Source organism: Mus pahari, chromosome 20 (assembly GCF_900095145.1).
Source record: "Mus pahari chromosome 20, PAHARI_EIJ_v1.1, whole genome shotgun sequence".
NCBI lineage: Eukaryota > Metazoa > Chordata > Mammalia > Rodentia > Muridae > Mus > Mus pahari.
The window spans coordinates 7,899,080-7,913,656 of record NC_034609.1 but is presented as its reverse complement, the minus strand read 5'-3'; the positions used below and the strand labels follow the sequence as shown (position 1 = coordinate 7,913,656).

Genomic DNA, 14,577 nt, shown 5'->3' with positions numbered 1-14,577 from the left:
TTCTGTCTCTGTCTCCCTCCCTCTCTCCCTCGTTTTTTTTTTTTTTTTTTTTTTTTGGTTTTTCCAGACAGGGTTTCTCTGTGTAGCCCTACCTAGAGTGACTTTCCACCTCAATTTCCAGTTTCCTGGCTAGACAAAGATGCTCAGCGAGGACCGCTTTCTTTGGCGCATCTTCTCTTCTGCGCCGTGATTGGTCGTTGCTTTTTTAGGACACGCCCAACAATCCTGATTGGGCGTCAATGCCCTTTTGTTAGGGCAAAGGTGGACCCCGGTGCTTTGCCACAGACCTGTCGGGTCGTTCAGCAGCCAGTGCGCAGGCGTGCAGTCTCGAATTAGGATTGGTGGGTGGAGGACGCTCGGCGCACGCTCCGTGGGCGGGAAGGGCGGAGCTGACGCTGTCAGTTGGTCGGAGAGCCGCGCGGCCTGAGGCTTCCTACCCATCCCGCCTCCTCCCGGCGCTTCAGACGCCAGGTGAGGCGGCCCGGGGCGACGACGGCTGGGGCTGGGAGACCGCCGAGGCCCTGCGGGGCGGGGCAGGGTCGAACGGGGACCCGGGCGGCGGCCTGGGCGCTGGATCGCGGCGCCGCGAGGCCCGACACCCTGCCGTGCGTTGCGCAGCCGCCTTCCGGGCCCCACGCGGCGGGCTCGGTGGGAAGAGCCCGGCGGTGCGGGACAGGGACGCCGTGGGGGGTGTGATGGGACCGGGTGGTTGGAGAAGACGCTCTGCAGCCCGAGCTACCTTCCAGCTCGCCGCAATCCTCCTGCTTCAGCCTCTGGAGTGCTAGGATTGCTTTGCAGGCGTGGTGGCCCCTGCCTGTCTGGGGTGGGACGTCTTGGCTAGAACCTGGGTTTGTTTCTTTGTCAGCTTCTCTCAGGCGTCCTGCGGAACAAATATTGAGGAGTAAGGTTTGGGAAGGAGAAATCATAGCTTCCCGAAAAGCCAAGGTTTCTGTTACACCACCAGAGACTGACGTCGCAATAGCCAGGACAGAGGTCCCCAAACCGTTATCCATTTCTGAGACTCAAAGCTGTGCGTAGGAATCCTAGTGTCTATGCTCCAATGATTAAACTGGATGCAGCTAGCTCCCTGGGGATCTAACTTAAGTTTGATCCTTATTGACGATGTAGCTCCTCGATTTCCATTGATTTTTGAAACCCCTAAAATGTCATAGCAGAACATAAACGGATACAAACATCACACTGGAGTGGATGCAGCTTGAAGCAGATGAAAATTTATATTTGTTTTGTTTGGAAACGCCGAAGGAGTCGGGATTTTCAAATCCAGGTTAGGACCTTAATTGAATCTGGGCTATGAAACACGATGCAAGGCCTCTAGCCTTTCTAAGGCTTAGTTTAGTATCCACATCGGTGAATTGCATTTCCCTTCTGTTGTGATAAAACTATATATGTAAAGTGTTTAGTGCATTCCTGTAGTGCATTGGACTTTTAATTTTTAAAAAACTGTATTTCTGGTGAGTGGATGACAGATGGAAAACATCAATTGCAGGTTCAGAGAAGTCTGGTGGCTTTTGGAAGTATATTAGGGAAAATTCAAACTCTCATTTGAGATGTTAAGGCCAGCTGAGGTGGAATGATAGGAAAAGCAGAGTGGACATTGACTATATCCTTGACTCTGGATGACTACTGTGATGTGAATTAAGCCACTATCAGATTAGGCCATGAGTTCTAATATAAGGCCTTTGGCCACATGATTTTTCTAAAGTTTCTTCTGTGGTCCAAACAAGAGAGTAGAGATGAGAAGGTCCGTTAACATGTTGAATACTTATTAAGTACACAGACACGTAATTGGATGTATTAAATTCCCAGAACAAGCCCATGAGATGCAGTTATTAGGCCCATTTTATGGGTGAGGATACTGAGGCTAAGATTTTTTTAATTAGATATTTTCTTTATTTGTATTTTAAATGTTATTCCCTTTCCTAGTTTTCCCTCCAAAAATCCCCTATCCCCTCCCCCACCCCTGCTCCCCAACCCACCCACTCCCATTCCTGGCCCTGGCATTACCCTACACTGGGGCATAGAGCCTTCACAGGACCAAGGGCTTCTCCTCCCACTGATGACCAACTAGGCCATCCTCTGCCACATATGCAGCTAGAGCCACAAGTTCCACCATGTGTTTTCTTTGATTGGTGGTATAGTTCCGAGGAGCTCTGGGGGTACTGGTTAGTTCATGTTGATGTTCTTCCTATGGGGCTTCAGTCCCCTTCAGCTCCCTGGGTATTTCTCTGGCTCCTTCATTGGGAACCTTGTGCTCCGTCCAATGGATGACTGTGAGCATCCACTTCTGTATTTGCCAGGCATTGGCAGAGCCTCACAGGAGACAGCTATATATCAGGCTCCTGTCAGCAGGCTCTTGTTGGCATCTGCCATATTGTCTGGGTTTGGTGATTGTTTATGGGATGGATCCCCAAGTGGGGCAGTCTCTGGATGGACGTTCCTTCAGGTTCTGCTCCAAACTTTGTAACTCCTTCCTTTGGTATTTGGTTCCCCATTCTAAGAAGGAATAAAGTACTACACTTTGGTCTTCCTTCTTCTTGAGTTTCATGAGTTTTGCAAATTGTATCTTGGGTATTCCAAGTTTCTGGGCTAATAGCCACTTATCAGTGAGTGCATATCATGTGTGTTTTTGTGTGATTGGGTTACCTCACTCAGGATGATATCCTCCAGGTATTGCCTAAGAATTTCATAAATTCATTATTTTTAATAGCTGAGTAGTACTCCATTGTGTAAATGTACCACATTTTCTGTATCCATTCTTCTGTTGAGGGACATCTGGGTTCTTTCCAGCTTCTGGCTATTATAAATAAGACTGCTGTGAACATGGTAGAGCATGTGTCATTATAAGATGGAACATCTAGGTATATGCCCAGGAGAGGTATTGCTGGATCTTCCGGTAGTACTATGTCCAATTTTCTGAGGAACCACCAGACAGATTTCCAGAGTGGTTGTACCAGCTTGCAATCCCACCAGCAATGGAGGAGTGTTCCTCTTTCTCCACATCCTTGCCAGCATCTGCTGTCACCTGAATTTTTGATCTTAGCCATTCAGATTGGAGTGAAGTGGAATCTCAGGGTTGTTTTGATTTGCATTTCCCTGATGATTAAAGATGTTGAACATTTGTTCAGGTGCTTCTCAGCCATTCAGTATTCCTCAGTTTACAATTCTTTGTTTAGCTTTGCACCCCATTTTTATTAGGGTTATTTGATTTTCTGGAGTCCAGCTTTTTGAGTTCTTGGTATATATTGGATATTAGTCCCCTTTCGGATTTAGGATTGGTAAAGATCCATTCCCTATCTGTTGGTGGCCTTTTTGTCTTATTGACAGTGTCTTTTGAGGGTGAGATTTTTAAACTTGACCAAATTTCAGAGCCTAGAGAGTGAGGATTTTTAATCACTGTGCTAAACATCATCTCAAGAACTCTTAGAAGGTACAGTGTGAACATGCAAGGGTAATTTAAATTAATCCTGGGCTAGCACTTGCTGTATCCCTGAAGTCTTACTGTTCTTCTCCCCTTTCTGCATTCTGGATTTAAATTATAACAGGTTGTTATCCACTAACAAGCTAGATACACACAGGCATTTAGATTTCTGTGATTTTCAAAGAAAAGTCTTTTAAAGATCTCAGAGAATAATTTTCCTTTCAGAGCCAGGGCAGCTGGTAAGTTACCAAATAATTGTGTAAGGTTGTGTGTGTACACATGTGCTGCATTCAGGGAACCCATAAATCCCAGGCTTGGCAGTGTGCATGTATTGGGAGATGGAGGTAGACCTCTGAAGCTTGCTCACACTCATCGAATCAGGGAATTCAAGGTTCAAGGTCTTAAAAACAAAACAAAACAGTGGAAGGACTGAGGGAGACAGCCAAAGTTGCCTTCTGACCTCTACATCTGCACAAAGACATGCACATACACATAAACATGTACGCAGACATAAATGTACACGTAAAGCAACTTTATGTCAGTTTAAAAATCGAATGTTGTTTAAATGGAAAGGAATACTACTTTCAAAAAACGACCGTGCAGTGTTTCATACATTTGGTTGACTAGAAGAATTCTCCAAGTATGATTTTCAAATACTATAATAGGTTGAATAACTTTAAAAATAGAATTAAAACAAACAAACAAAACCCCTGGTAATTTGCTTTCTCTGAAGGGCAGAGACTGTAAACTGAGGTAGAAAGCATGAGAGAGCAGGCTCCTGTGCACTGGGGAGCTTGTTTAACTTTACAGTTGTTCAGTTGTGCTATGTAAGGATGCTTGATAGCTTTCAGACGGAGCTGCCTGAGATCCACTTTCATATTTGTACCCTGGGCATTCTTTCTTGGGAAGATTTTTATTTGTGCTTCTTTTTGTAATTGTCCTTAAAAAGATTTACAATGTTTCTGAATACTTCTTTAAAAATATTATCCTAATTCCCAAGATTGCAGTTAAGATGTTTCCTGTTTTGAGTATTTACATTTCCATCTCCCTTTGCTAGCACATGTCACATGATATAATTTTAAGTGCAGCATTTAACTTCAGGGACTTGATTACTGAGCAGCTCAGCATCATCTTTCCTTATGCTTCTCTCTGGAACTATTTGTCCTTTGCTGATGTGTGCATTCGCACTTAATACTTCAGAGCAGTAAAGCACGGAGAGCGGGCATTCAGAAGATGTCTTCTGCAAAACAAGCGTGTGTTTTCTGTTAAATGTTCCTTTTTCTTCTTACAGATCGTTCATTAAAGGGTTTGCGTTCAAGAGCTGAAAGTCTGTTACCCAAGATGATGAATGCTGACATGGACGGTGAGGTCTTCATCCTCTGGCTTTGTGGATGCTGTGGCTTTCTGGATGTTTATGCTTCATTAAGCAATGGAAAGAGCAGAGAAACAGTCTTTAGAACTTAGATCTTGACTAACTTCTTCCCCTTTACTTTAGAAAGCATCCAAGGTGGCTACCATTCTGTAACTATGTGGCAAGTTCATTGTTAGTTTCTGCTTAATGCTGGGAAGTAGAGGCTCTGTATAAGTCAATTAAGGACTGCGTTCAGACAGTTAAGATAATGGTTATACAATGTTCTGCAGAATTTTAAGTGTTACATGCCACACCTCACACAGTGTTTATTAATGGTAAATTTAATACTTTTTATTACAGCAGTTGATGCTGAAAATCAGGTGGAACTGGAAGAAAAGACTCGACTTATTAATCAGGTGTTGGAACTCCAACACACACTTGAAGGTTAGATTGAATTTAGTAGTTTTCATGAATGGCATCTAGTTAACTTCAGAGTCCATGTTAATCCTTTTTTTTTTTTTTCCGTTTGTCAGTATAGTGGGTGTGCATACCAGAGTACTGTTGTGGAAGTCAGAGGGTAACTTCCATTGCTTCTATTCCATGGATCTTGGACTTGAACTCAGGTCATGAGGTTTGGGTGGCAGTATCTTTACCCAGGGAGTCACATTGCTGCTCCAGTCATTCTTTTTCTCTCTTCCTGCTGTCTGCAGTTTGGCTGTGGTTTACAGGACACATGGGCCCCAATCAGACCTGTCAGTGCTCTCTTCTTTAAGGCCTTCAAATATGCTGACTTAGTATGAGAGCTCTTTTTAAATTCTGGCAATGTGTTACTAAGCTTGTTTCAAGAAATGTCTATCGAGGCCAGCCTGGTCTACAAAGTGAGTTACAGGATAGCCAGGGCTATACAGAGAAACCCNGTCTCGAAAAACCAAAATAAATAAATAAATAAATAAATAAATAGAATAAAATAAAGAAATCTCTATTGAAATGAAAAGAAACACTACTTTTAGAGATTAAAATTGATCTTAGAGGTTTTTTCCTTCATTTTTTAACTTCCTTCCATAAAATTAATACTACCACCTACCTGTTTTTTGATGTTTAATGACATTAAGTATTGGATATCTTGTTTGTTTGGGGCACAAAGTGAGCAGTAGCTTCTCACTTGACAGTAGCAGTCATGCATTCCACCTCAGGTTATCTGGGAACACAGGGTGTTGCTGTTCTGAGCCTCCATAATCACTTTAAATGCTGCTCTAAATCTCTTTTAGTTATGTTGCTGTGTGGCTCGTTGCCTGAGTTCCTTCTGAACTCTGGTCAGATTACCTTTAGCAAAAGAGTTAACTCTAAAAAGTGCTTCTAATCTGCTTTTATGACCCTTAGCCATTTTAGTTTTTTCTCTAGAAAAGTTGTGACTCTTGATACCTGGGCCCCATGTTACTGAGTCTCGGGTGCCCACATACAGCCATGTTTTTCTCTGTTGCTTCTAGAATCGTATCTGCTTCTGTTGGTCAATATACATTTGTTAAATATGTGGCTGGACATAATTTTTTATTTGTCCATTAGGATCTGTATCTCTTGAATTTTTAACTAATATAAAATTATAAAAAGACCAGCTGCTTGGATCTTTTATCCAACTTAGGAATCCAGTTGTTTTAAGCTCTGCATCTTAAACATTTCCAGTAAAGACATGGTCATTATGTGTGGGAGAACACACATACTTTAGAAATACAATGTTTTCTCAAGAGTTAACACAAATGCTTTCTACAGACTCCAGAGTCCCATGGCAAACACTGTTACCAATCACCGTCTTCTGATTTGTACTCAGTAAAAATTTACCTAAGCCCTTCCCCCTAATAATCTGAATTAAAAAACAGAAAACTTACAAATTGTGGTATTTATTTATTGTTAGTGCCGTGTATCAGATTCAGGGTATCGCACATGCTAGGCCAGGGCTGTGGCTCTGAGCCACATCTCTCAGCCTGGTCTGCATTTCGTAACATGCAGTCATTGCCATGATTTTATTGGTAATTGTATTTTTATTTATTTATTTTTAATATAGATCTTTCTGCAAGAGTAGATGCAGTTAAGGAAGAAAATCTGAAGCTAAAGTCGGAAAATCAAGTTCTTGGACAATATATAGAAAACCTCATGTCTGCTTCTAGTGTTTTTCAAACAACTGATACAAAAAGCAAAAGGAAGTAAAGGGCTCACTCCCCTCTCTTCTATGGATTGCTGCTTTGTTTCTTCCCCCTTAAGGCTTGGATATGATCCAAAAGTTAGAGTATCTTTGTTTTTCCCTGAGTATTTATAAAGAGAATGTCAGATCTAGGTAACACTAATGCTGAGCAGGAGCATCTCTGAGTTAACGCTATATGTATACGTTAGTCTATGAAAATGTGCACATGTAGAGACTTTATATTAGAATTACAGATATTTATGAAACTTGAAGATGAATGTTTTGCCAATTTGCTTATACATATATAGGTTTAGCACTGTCTTTTATCATAAGCCTAACTAGTAAAATATACAAAAAATAACCATGTTGTGAAAAGTGACCAAAACCACGTACTGAATGCACAGCTTCTGTACCTTGTGCACCGTCTTGTGCCTCTCCTCCATCTGCCTCTTCTTCCCATCTTCCTCCCTGACGGTAACTTCAGTAGTTTCTCCTACAAGAGTAACCTGAACTATAATTGTTGACACTTAACCAAAATAAGATACTTCCTTATCTAAGGCTTGCCGTTTGTGATACTTAGTAATAAGATAGGATTGCTGGTCTCTCTTTGATCAATTGGCAGTAGATTGAAGCTATAGAGGATGAAGGGTTTTCTTTGAAATGTAAACTGCCACACTGAGAAGCTAAGAGCTCCCTATTGCGTAAAATAGTTCATTTGGTGTTGAAAAGATAGGAATGCTGGTCATATGTGTGTGAGAAATTAAAAAAAAAAAAAAAACTTGAGAAAAGATAGGAATAGGAAGGAAAACTGGATTAACAGAAATAACCAACTCGCAATGTTTTCCCTCTAGATGTGTGTTACCTCTGGCCCACAGCTGCACTTTGGGGACATATATGAAAGTGGACTGAGTTTAAGTGAATTAAGAGAGACCAGTTAAGAGTTTGGTCTTGAAGTTTATTTGTACCCAGGAGATGAACTTTTGCAAAATTAATTGAGAGTATATTGGTATCAGAATCATGAATATAAGAGAGTTTTGTATATGTGATAATTATTAACGTTAGTATTTTATCTCAATTGTTTTCCCAGAATTTCTGTAAACTCAACTACTTAGTTTGCAGAATTTTAGTTATTCTTTTAACAAATTTTAAAAATTTAGTTTGCAGCTTCCATTTGATAAGGAGCTGATAATCAGAAATAACAGTAAGGTCTTATAGTAGGAAAGATCCACTAGTGCAGCTGGTGGCTCGTAGGCTGGGCTGCTTTGATTTGTGGAATTATCTAATGTATTAATGTAAGCCTTGATGAGTGACGTTAGCTATATGGATGTATAATCCTCACATTGCAGACATTTTGCAACCCTTTTGTGACCTTGTTACAAATATTTAAAATTGTGTTCAAGTTCTGCTTTGCTGTTTAATAAAAAGCTATTTCCGAGGTGGGGTGTGTGTGTGTGTGTGTGTGTGTGTTTCGATACACTTGCTAATAAAATAAGTATGTGTGTGTTGGGTATCCAGGGTTTGCAGTATACATTGTAGTAGTGTATCTTAGTTAAGCACCCAAGACTGCTACAGCGCAGTGTTGCACAGTGTTACAGACCCTTACCCTTCTATTGAAGTTCTAGGGAAGGGGGCTGGGTTTAGGTTAGGCTCCTCACTTGTTCCCAGGCTAGAGGGCTCTGCTGCATAGATTGTTCTGTCATGGCTTCTGCATCACCAGTTACACTATTCCATTTACAGGAAAGAGTTTGTGAGTGCACAGAATCTAGGTATGAAGTACAGGAAAGAGTTTGTGAGTGCACAGAATCTAGGTATGAAGAGTTCTGTCTTGAAATGATCCAGGCCTCTTTACATCCAAAGCCTTGGATTGGCTGAGCAGTGCAGTGTGATTTCTTCCTTGTAGAAGGAAGTGAAGGACTTGTCATAGCAGCCCTAGCCACAGCTTGATCTCTTGCTACAAAGTATCTGGAACTATGTTCCCTCACAGAGAAAGCATTCCAGCACCCTACTTCCCTGCCCCAATCCAGCTAAGGATCGAGCTCAAAATCCAAGATCTCCCTTAGGCCCCTCAGTTTATCTGTTCTCACTCTGTCCCTGGCCTAGAGTATTATGGGACCACCCCAACATCTACGTCTTCTGTGGACTTTTGGTGCTCTTTAAGGGACTGGTCCTGCAGATCCAAAGCTGTGGGATCTCTGTGATACAGGGTAAAAACCAGACAGATATGTGAGAGGAGTCCTAGTAAGGATCCAGTATCGATAGTGTACCAGGCCTCAAGCCAGACCAAGGACTCATTGCAATGAACATTTGCAAGGAAAGAAGTGTGGACAAAGGGTAGACTGTGGGACACAGTCTCACATACTATAGCTTCCGTAACAATTTCTTTTTTATGAGGTGTAGTGGGGGAGAGGTTGCAAGGGTAGAGAGCAGGTTTGAAGGGATGGGGAGATGAGTAGGATTGGGGTACAAAATGTGAGATTCACAAAGAATCAAAAAGTTAAAAATATGAAAAAAAGATGCAGAACTCTCAGCTGCGTCTCCAGCACCATGTCGCCTGCGTGCTGCCATGCTTCTTGCCTTGATGAAACTGTAAGCCAGCCCCAGTAAATGTTTTCCTTTATAAGAGTTGCCGAGGTCATGGTGTCTCTTCATAGAACACCAAGACACTTAGCTTCACCTTGGCCTCTAGAACTGTGGAAACAAATTTATTGTTTATAAATCACCTAGACTGTAGTATTTTGATAGCAGTCAGGTAGATGGTGGCTCCTCCCTACTGGGTCCCAAAGAAGAGCATCTTTCAACACAGACATTCATGTTCCTGCTGCTGACTACAATTCTGCTGCACACCACAATCCTTTATTTGGGATTCAAAGGGCCAGATGCTCCAGAAGTTGGCATTTTCCAGATCTTATAAATTGTTATGATTTATTGGCAACTTGTTTTTGCATGAGAATCCATAGAAATTAGTGGTAAATGGGATGAAGCAAGCATACAATGCATATAAAAGTCTACCTTGGAGGTCAGGTTGGGCTGCTGAGTGAGTTTTAGTGTCAGGGTTGCGAAGTTAGTTGAACAGAGATAAATTTTCCTTTCTGGAAATATACAAAGCAATAAACTCTTTTGTTGTAAAAGTCACTTAAGCATCTACTTCCAGCTAGGTTGCAATGCCTCTCCCTTATTCCTGGCCAGTCCTTTCCCCTCTAATATGTGGTCCTTTTCATATGGTAAAAGTGAGAGTAGAATTTTAGAATTTAAGATTAATTTTACGGTCAAAGGCTTTACTGTTTGATAATGCCTCCTTCAGCCTTGAGCTAATCCTCATTCCTGATTGTTGCGAGGAACTTCTTCAGTGCTGTCATAACCAAGATGGCCATCAGAGGTTGCTTTCATTCTTAAGATTGCTTGTTAAGTGAGACTGTCACATGGACAACTGTGAATGATGCTATTGCCTTTTAGCTACTTCTTCCAGAAAACTACAGTCGACTCCACCAAAACCAGAAATTAATGAAATCTAAATGACAAGTTCACTGTAACAAAGACTTATATTACTCTATCACCGTGTCTCTATGTAGCCCTGGAACTCACTGTGTAGACCAGGCTGGCTTTAAACACGGAGACCCATGTGCCTCTACCTCCCAAGTGCTGGGATTAAAAGTATGTACCACCATGCTCTGCTCAGAGTTTATCTGTTTTGACAGAGCTGAAGTCATGTGAGGTAATCAGTTATATGAAGTATTCACCTTGTTTTAAGGTTTACAGAAGACTTATATGTTTGTTACTAAAACTTGAAGATAACCATAAGATAACAAAGAATGCAGATTGCATTCATTTAACACCCTCCAAAATGTGTAAGATACAGTGGTGGTTGTGAAAAGATGGTTTTCTGGCTGTCCTGGGCCTGCCTAACCCTGTCCTTACTGTTCTCTGCACTGGGGTCTTAAGAGACACTAAATGTTTCTAAAAGCAAAGCAGAGAAGGCTCAGTGGTTAAGTTCATACCATTCTTGCAAAGTTCCCAGTACCTGAATGAGCAGCTCACACCTTCCTGTAACCACAGTTCAGGGGTGCCCAGGTACATGCTACCCCATGCAGACATACACATAACCAAAAAGTAAAACAAACAAAAACCACCACCACAACAAAAAAACCAGTAAAACCTTTGACTGTTTCCAAATTAATGTTCTCTTCCATCAGCCTGCCTCATCTAACCTGTCATGAAAATGGCCCCCATGGGATCACAGATTTGAATCCTTAGTTCCCGGATGGTGGAGCTGTTTGGAAAGGATTAGGAGGTGTCACTTTGTTGGAGGATATGTGTCACTGAGGTGGGCCTTGATGTTTCAAAAGATTTGTGCCATTCCAGTGTATTCTTTGTCTCTTACTTGCAGATCAAGATATAAGGTCTCAGATGTTCCTGCTGCTGTAAGGAAACCATGAACCCCATTTGTCTCCATTTAAGGATCAGGCCTGATTTCAAAAAAAGGCCATAAAGCACCAGCTCCAGGAACAGATCCTGAGTCCCAGAAAGTAGGCCATAAGATACTAACTCAAGGGACAGACCATAAAATCCAGAACGAGATCCTAAACGCCCCTCCCAAAGAACAGCCTGGGGATAACCACAAAAATGGGGAACTATCTCAGAATGGTAATATCTGAAATATCTGTACTGGGCAACCATGTTTCATCACATGGTTAAACGTTCATGACAGGAATGCAGACCACTGACCACTTGTGACCCCCTAGCATCCACTAATGAAATTTCATATTACCTAGTCCTTCTAGAAAGTTCCCCCGGTTTCCTATAAGAAGGCCCGTGTGCCTTCGCCTGGGGTCGCCATTTTATAGAATGGTTGACCCTCGCATGGTAGATGTTTCTGCAAAATAAATGTTCTTTGTTTTTGCATACTATCTGAGTCTGTAGTCTTCCTTCAGCGATTTTCAGAGTCTTATACTGTCATACCTTTGCTCTGCCATTGTGGAGTGTAATCAGCTGAAACCATAAACATAATTAAACACTTTGTTTTATAAGTTCCTTGGTCATAGTGTCTTATCACAGTAGTAGAAAAAATTAAGAGTGTCATTTTCTAACCACCTAATAGGTAAATATAGTACCTATATGATTTGATAATAAATGATTGAAGATTATTGAATATATGTTTTCTGCAAATTATTTTATATAAAAGATTTAAGCAATTATCTGAGTCACCCTATATTTCATTTTTACATCTTTCTAAATGTAAAACATACAGCCAAAATCTAGGCGGGAACCATACAGGTAGGTGTCCAGAGTTTAAGTTATGGGTCGACTATTCTAAACAGTTTCTATTAAATACAAAATTAGTTTAAATGTGCATGCACACACATCTCTTCAGAGGAGAACTTTGGAACTGAGATCTCTCCTTATTCTTTACCCACTGAGCCTCCCTGGCCCGAAGAAACCATTTGAAGAATTCTAGACTTGTGGTATACTGAATCCATCACAGTGGTTCGCCTTGTACACGCACTTCTGTTAAGGTTTTGTCTTTTACTGTCTATTGTAATGCTTAGTGTGGCCCCAGGATCTGGAGTCTGCCCCCATGTTAATCCTGATTGGTGAATAAGGATGTCAGCAGCCAATAGCTGGGCAGAAGAGAGATAGGTGGGATTGAGTCTTGAAGGGTTTGAGAGAAGATGGAAAGGGGAGAAGAGGTGCCCCAGTGGAAGAAGAATGACCAGGAGGGAGGTAGAGCATGCATGGGGTAGAAGTAAAGGAAACACAGCCATGTGGGCTGGCCAGTTGGAGCCAAGAGCAGCCCAGATGGAACATAGTAAAGAGTGGTGGTTTCCCTTTATCAGTGGGAGGTGGATTTTAACAGCATGGAGGGTAGGCAGCTGCCCCGCTATTGTGCGGGTTAAGGCATATTAAAATAGGGCTGTGTGTGTGTGTCTTTCATCTGAGAACATAAATGGTCAAAGGCAGATGGAAACCCTGCAGTGGGATTTTTAGTAATTGTTTACTACAACTTCTACCATGTATTCCTCCAAATGGAGACTAGCCAACATTGATATTCTAGAGAATGGTCAATGGAAGTGAGAGTATTTTCAGGGATAGAAAGCAGAGGCTGATGGGACAGCTCAGCTAATAAGAGCACAGGCTGCTCTTGCAGAGGAGCCAAGTTCAGTTCCCAGCACCCACATGGGAGCTCCTGACCAGTGTTCCCTTTGTGTCTCCATGGGTACCTACCTGCATTCCACCTACCTGCATACCTGTGTACACACACAGATCCAGGTACATGGACATACAAGTAAAAGAAATCTGTAGAAAATTTTGCCGGGCATCGGTGGCGCACGCCTTGAATCCCAGCACCCAGGAGGCAGAGGCAGGCGGATTTCTGAGTTTGAGGCCAGCCTGGTCTACAGAGTGAGTTCCAGGACAGCCAGGGCTATACAGAGAAACCTTGTTCAAAAAACCAAAAAAGAAAATTACTTTACTAAAAAGCTGAAAAAGACCAAGAAAGCAAGACACACACATATATACATATATATTTATCTTTTATTAGGGAAAATGATAAATTCAAGTAATTATAAAAAATAAAATCAGACTAGAATAAAGAAGCCACTTGGCTACTGAAACTCTTTTCAGTTGCATAGATGTTATGTGTCCCTCACAGGGTTTTATAGTGACCTGTCAGCCAGGGCACATCCACAAAGGGAACACAGCGGGGAGTTCGTAGTGACCTTTGCATGGCTCCCCTCGCCTGCTGCCCCAGTCCTGAGGGGTTGAGAGAGGAGGACTGCACCAAGTCTGAGTATAACCTGGGCTATACAGGGGTTCCAAGTCAGCTTGAGCTACAGAGTAAAACCTTGTATTGACAAAATAAACTATAAAAATAAAACTCAGTTGCTCAGACATAACCACTGCAAGCTCCTGAAGTTTAATCCAGTGTCCATGCAGAGCCACAAGTCACAGATCAGGCCTGATATATACCAAGGTGAGAAAGGATTTATCCCTGAAGCATAGTTGTTTATTTTGAGATATATTTTTATTTATAATTATTTCAAGTGACTAATTCAAAGGAAAAAAAAAGGAGCCCTTGAAAGCTATGTTAAGCCCTATTATTGCTAAGTAAATTCTAGTTATGGTTAGCTGTGTTAGAAGTTCACCAGGAATCTATCAATGTTAGTGCATGGCCACAGGGCAAGCACTCCAGGAGTCCATCAGTGTTAGTGGGTGGCCACAGGGCAAGCACTCCAGGAGTCCATCAGTGTTAGTGGGTGGCCACAGGGCAAGCACTCCAGTAGTCTATCAATGTTAGTGGGTGGCCACAGGGCAAGCACTCCCTCCCCTTATGCTAGTCTGGAAGATGCAAACAATGCCAGTGGCTCAGGTCGCCCCCTTTAAGGAGGTGAAGCTAGGGTTTGTTTTCAGTGTGTGAGTTCTGAATGTACCTATGTGAGGGAGTCAGAAGGTGGGTTGTGCATCTCTACAAAACAAACCCCACCCATAAGAAGTTCCACAGGGACTCAGTGCTAAAGTCATCCTCTGGTCTTCAGGTGGACTTGAATGGCCTTTCAAAAGGTTGACGCCTGGTACTTAAGTGTAGAAAGTTCTTCAATAAAATATTTTAAATACAGC

The 14,577-nt window shown here is 42.0% G+C and overlaps 1 protein-coding gene across 4 annotated transcripts in view; it reads left to right on the top strand.

Annotated features, from left to right (window-relative positions):
• The window catches only part of Scoc (short coiled-coil protein), a 21,448-nt gene extending 13,044 nt beyond the window's left edge, over nucleotides 1-8,404 (top strand). Inside the window, exons 1-4 of one of the 4 annotated variants that reach the window (XM_021220284.2) lie at nucleotides 236-471; nucleotides 4,731-4,802; nucleotides 5,154-5,234; nucleotides 6,850-8,404. In XM_021220284.2, the coding sequence (XP_021075943.1) occupies nucleotides 4,781-4,802; nucleotides 5,154-5,234; nucleotides 6,850-6,992 (246 nt within the window). In that variant the 5' untranslated portion in view covers nucleotides 236-471; nucleotides 4,731-4,780 and the 3' untranslated portion in view covers nucleotides 6,993-8,404. Of the gene's footprint in view, nucleotides 1-235; nucleotides 472-4,730; nucleotides 4,803-5,150; nucleotides 5,235-6,849 lie in introns of those variants that run through there. The other 3 variants (XM_021220283.2, XM_021220282.2, XM_029532672.1) reach the window with 3 other exon arrangements.
• The last annotated feature ends 6,173 nt before the right edge of the window (nucleotides 8,405-14,577 follow it).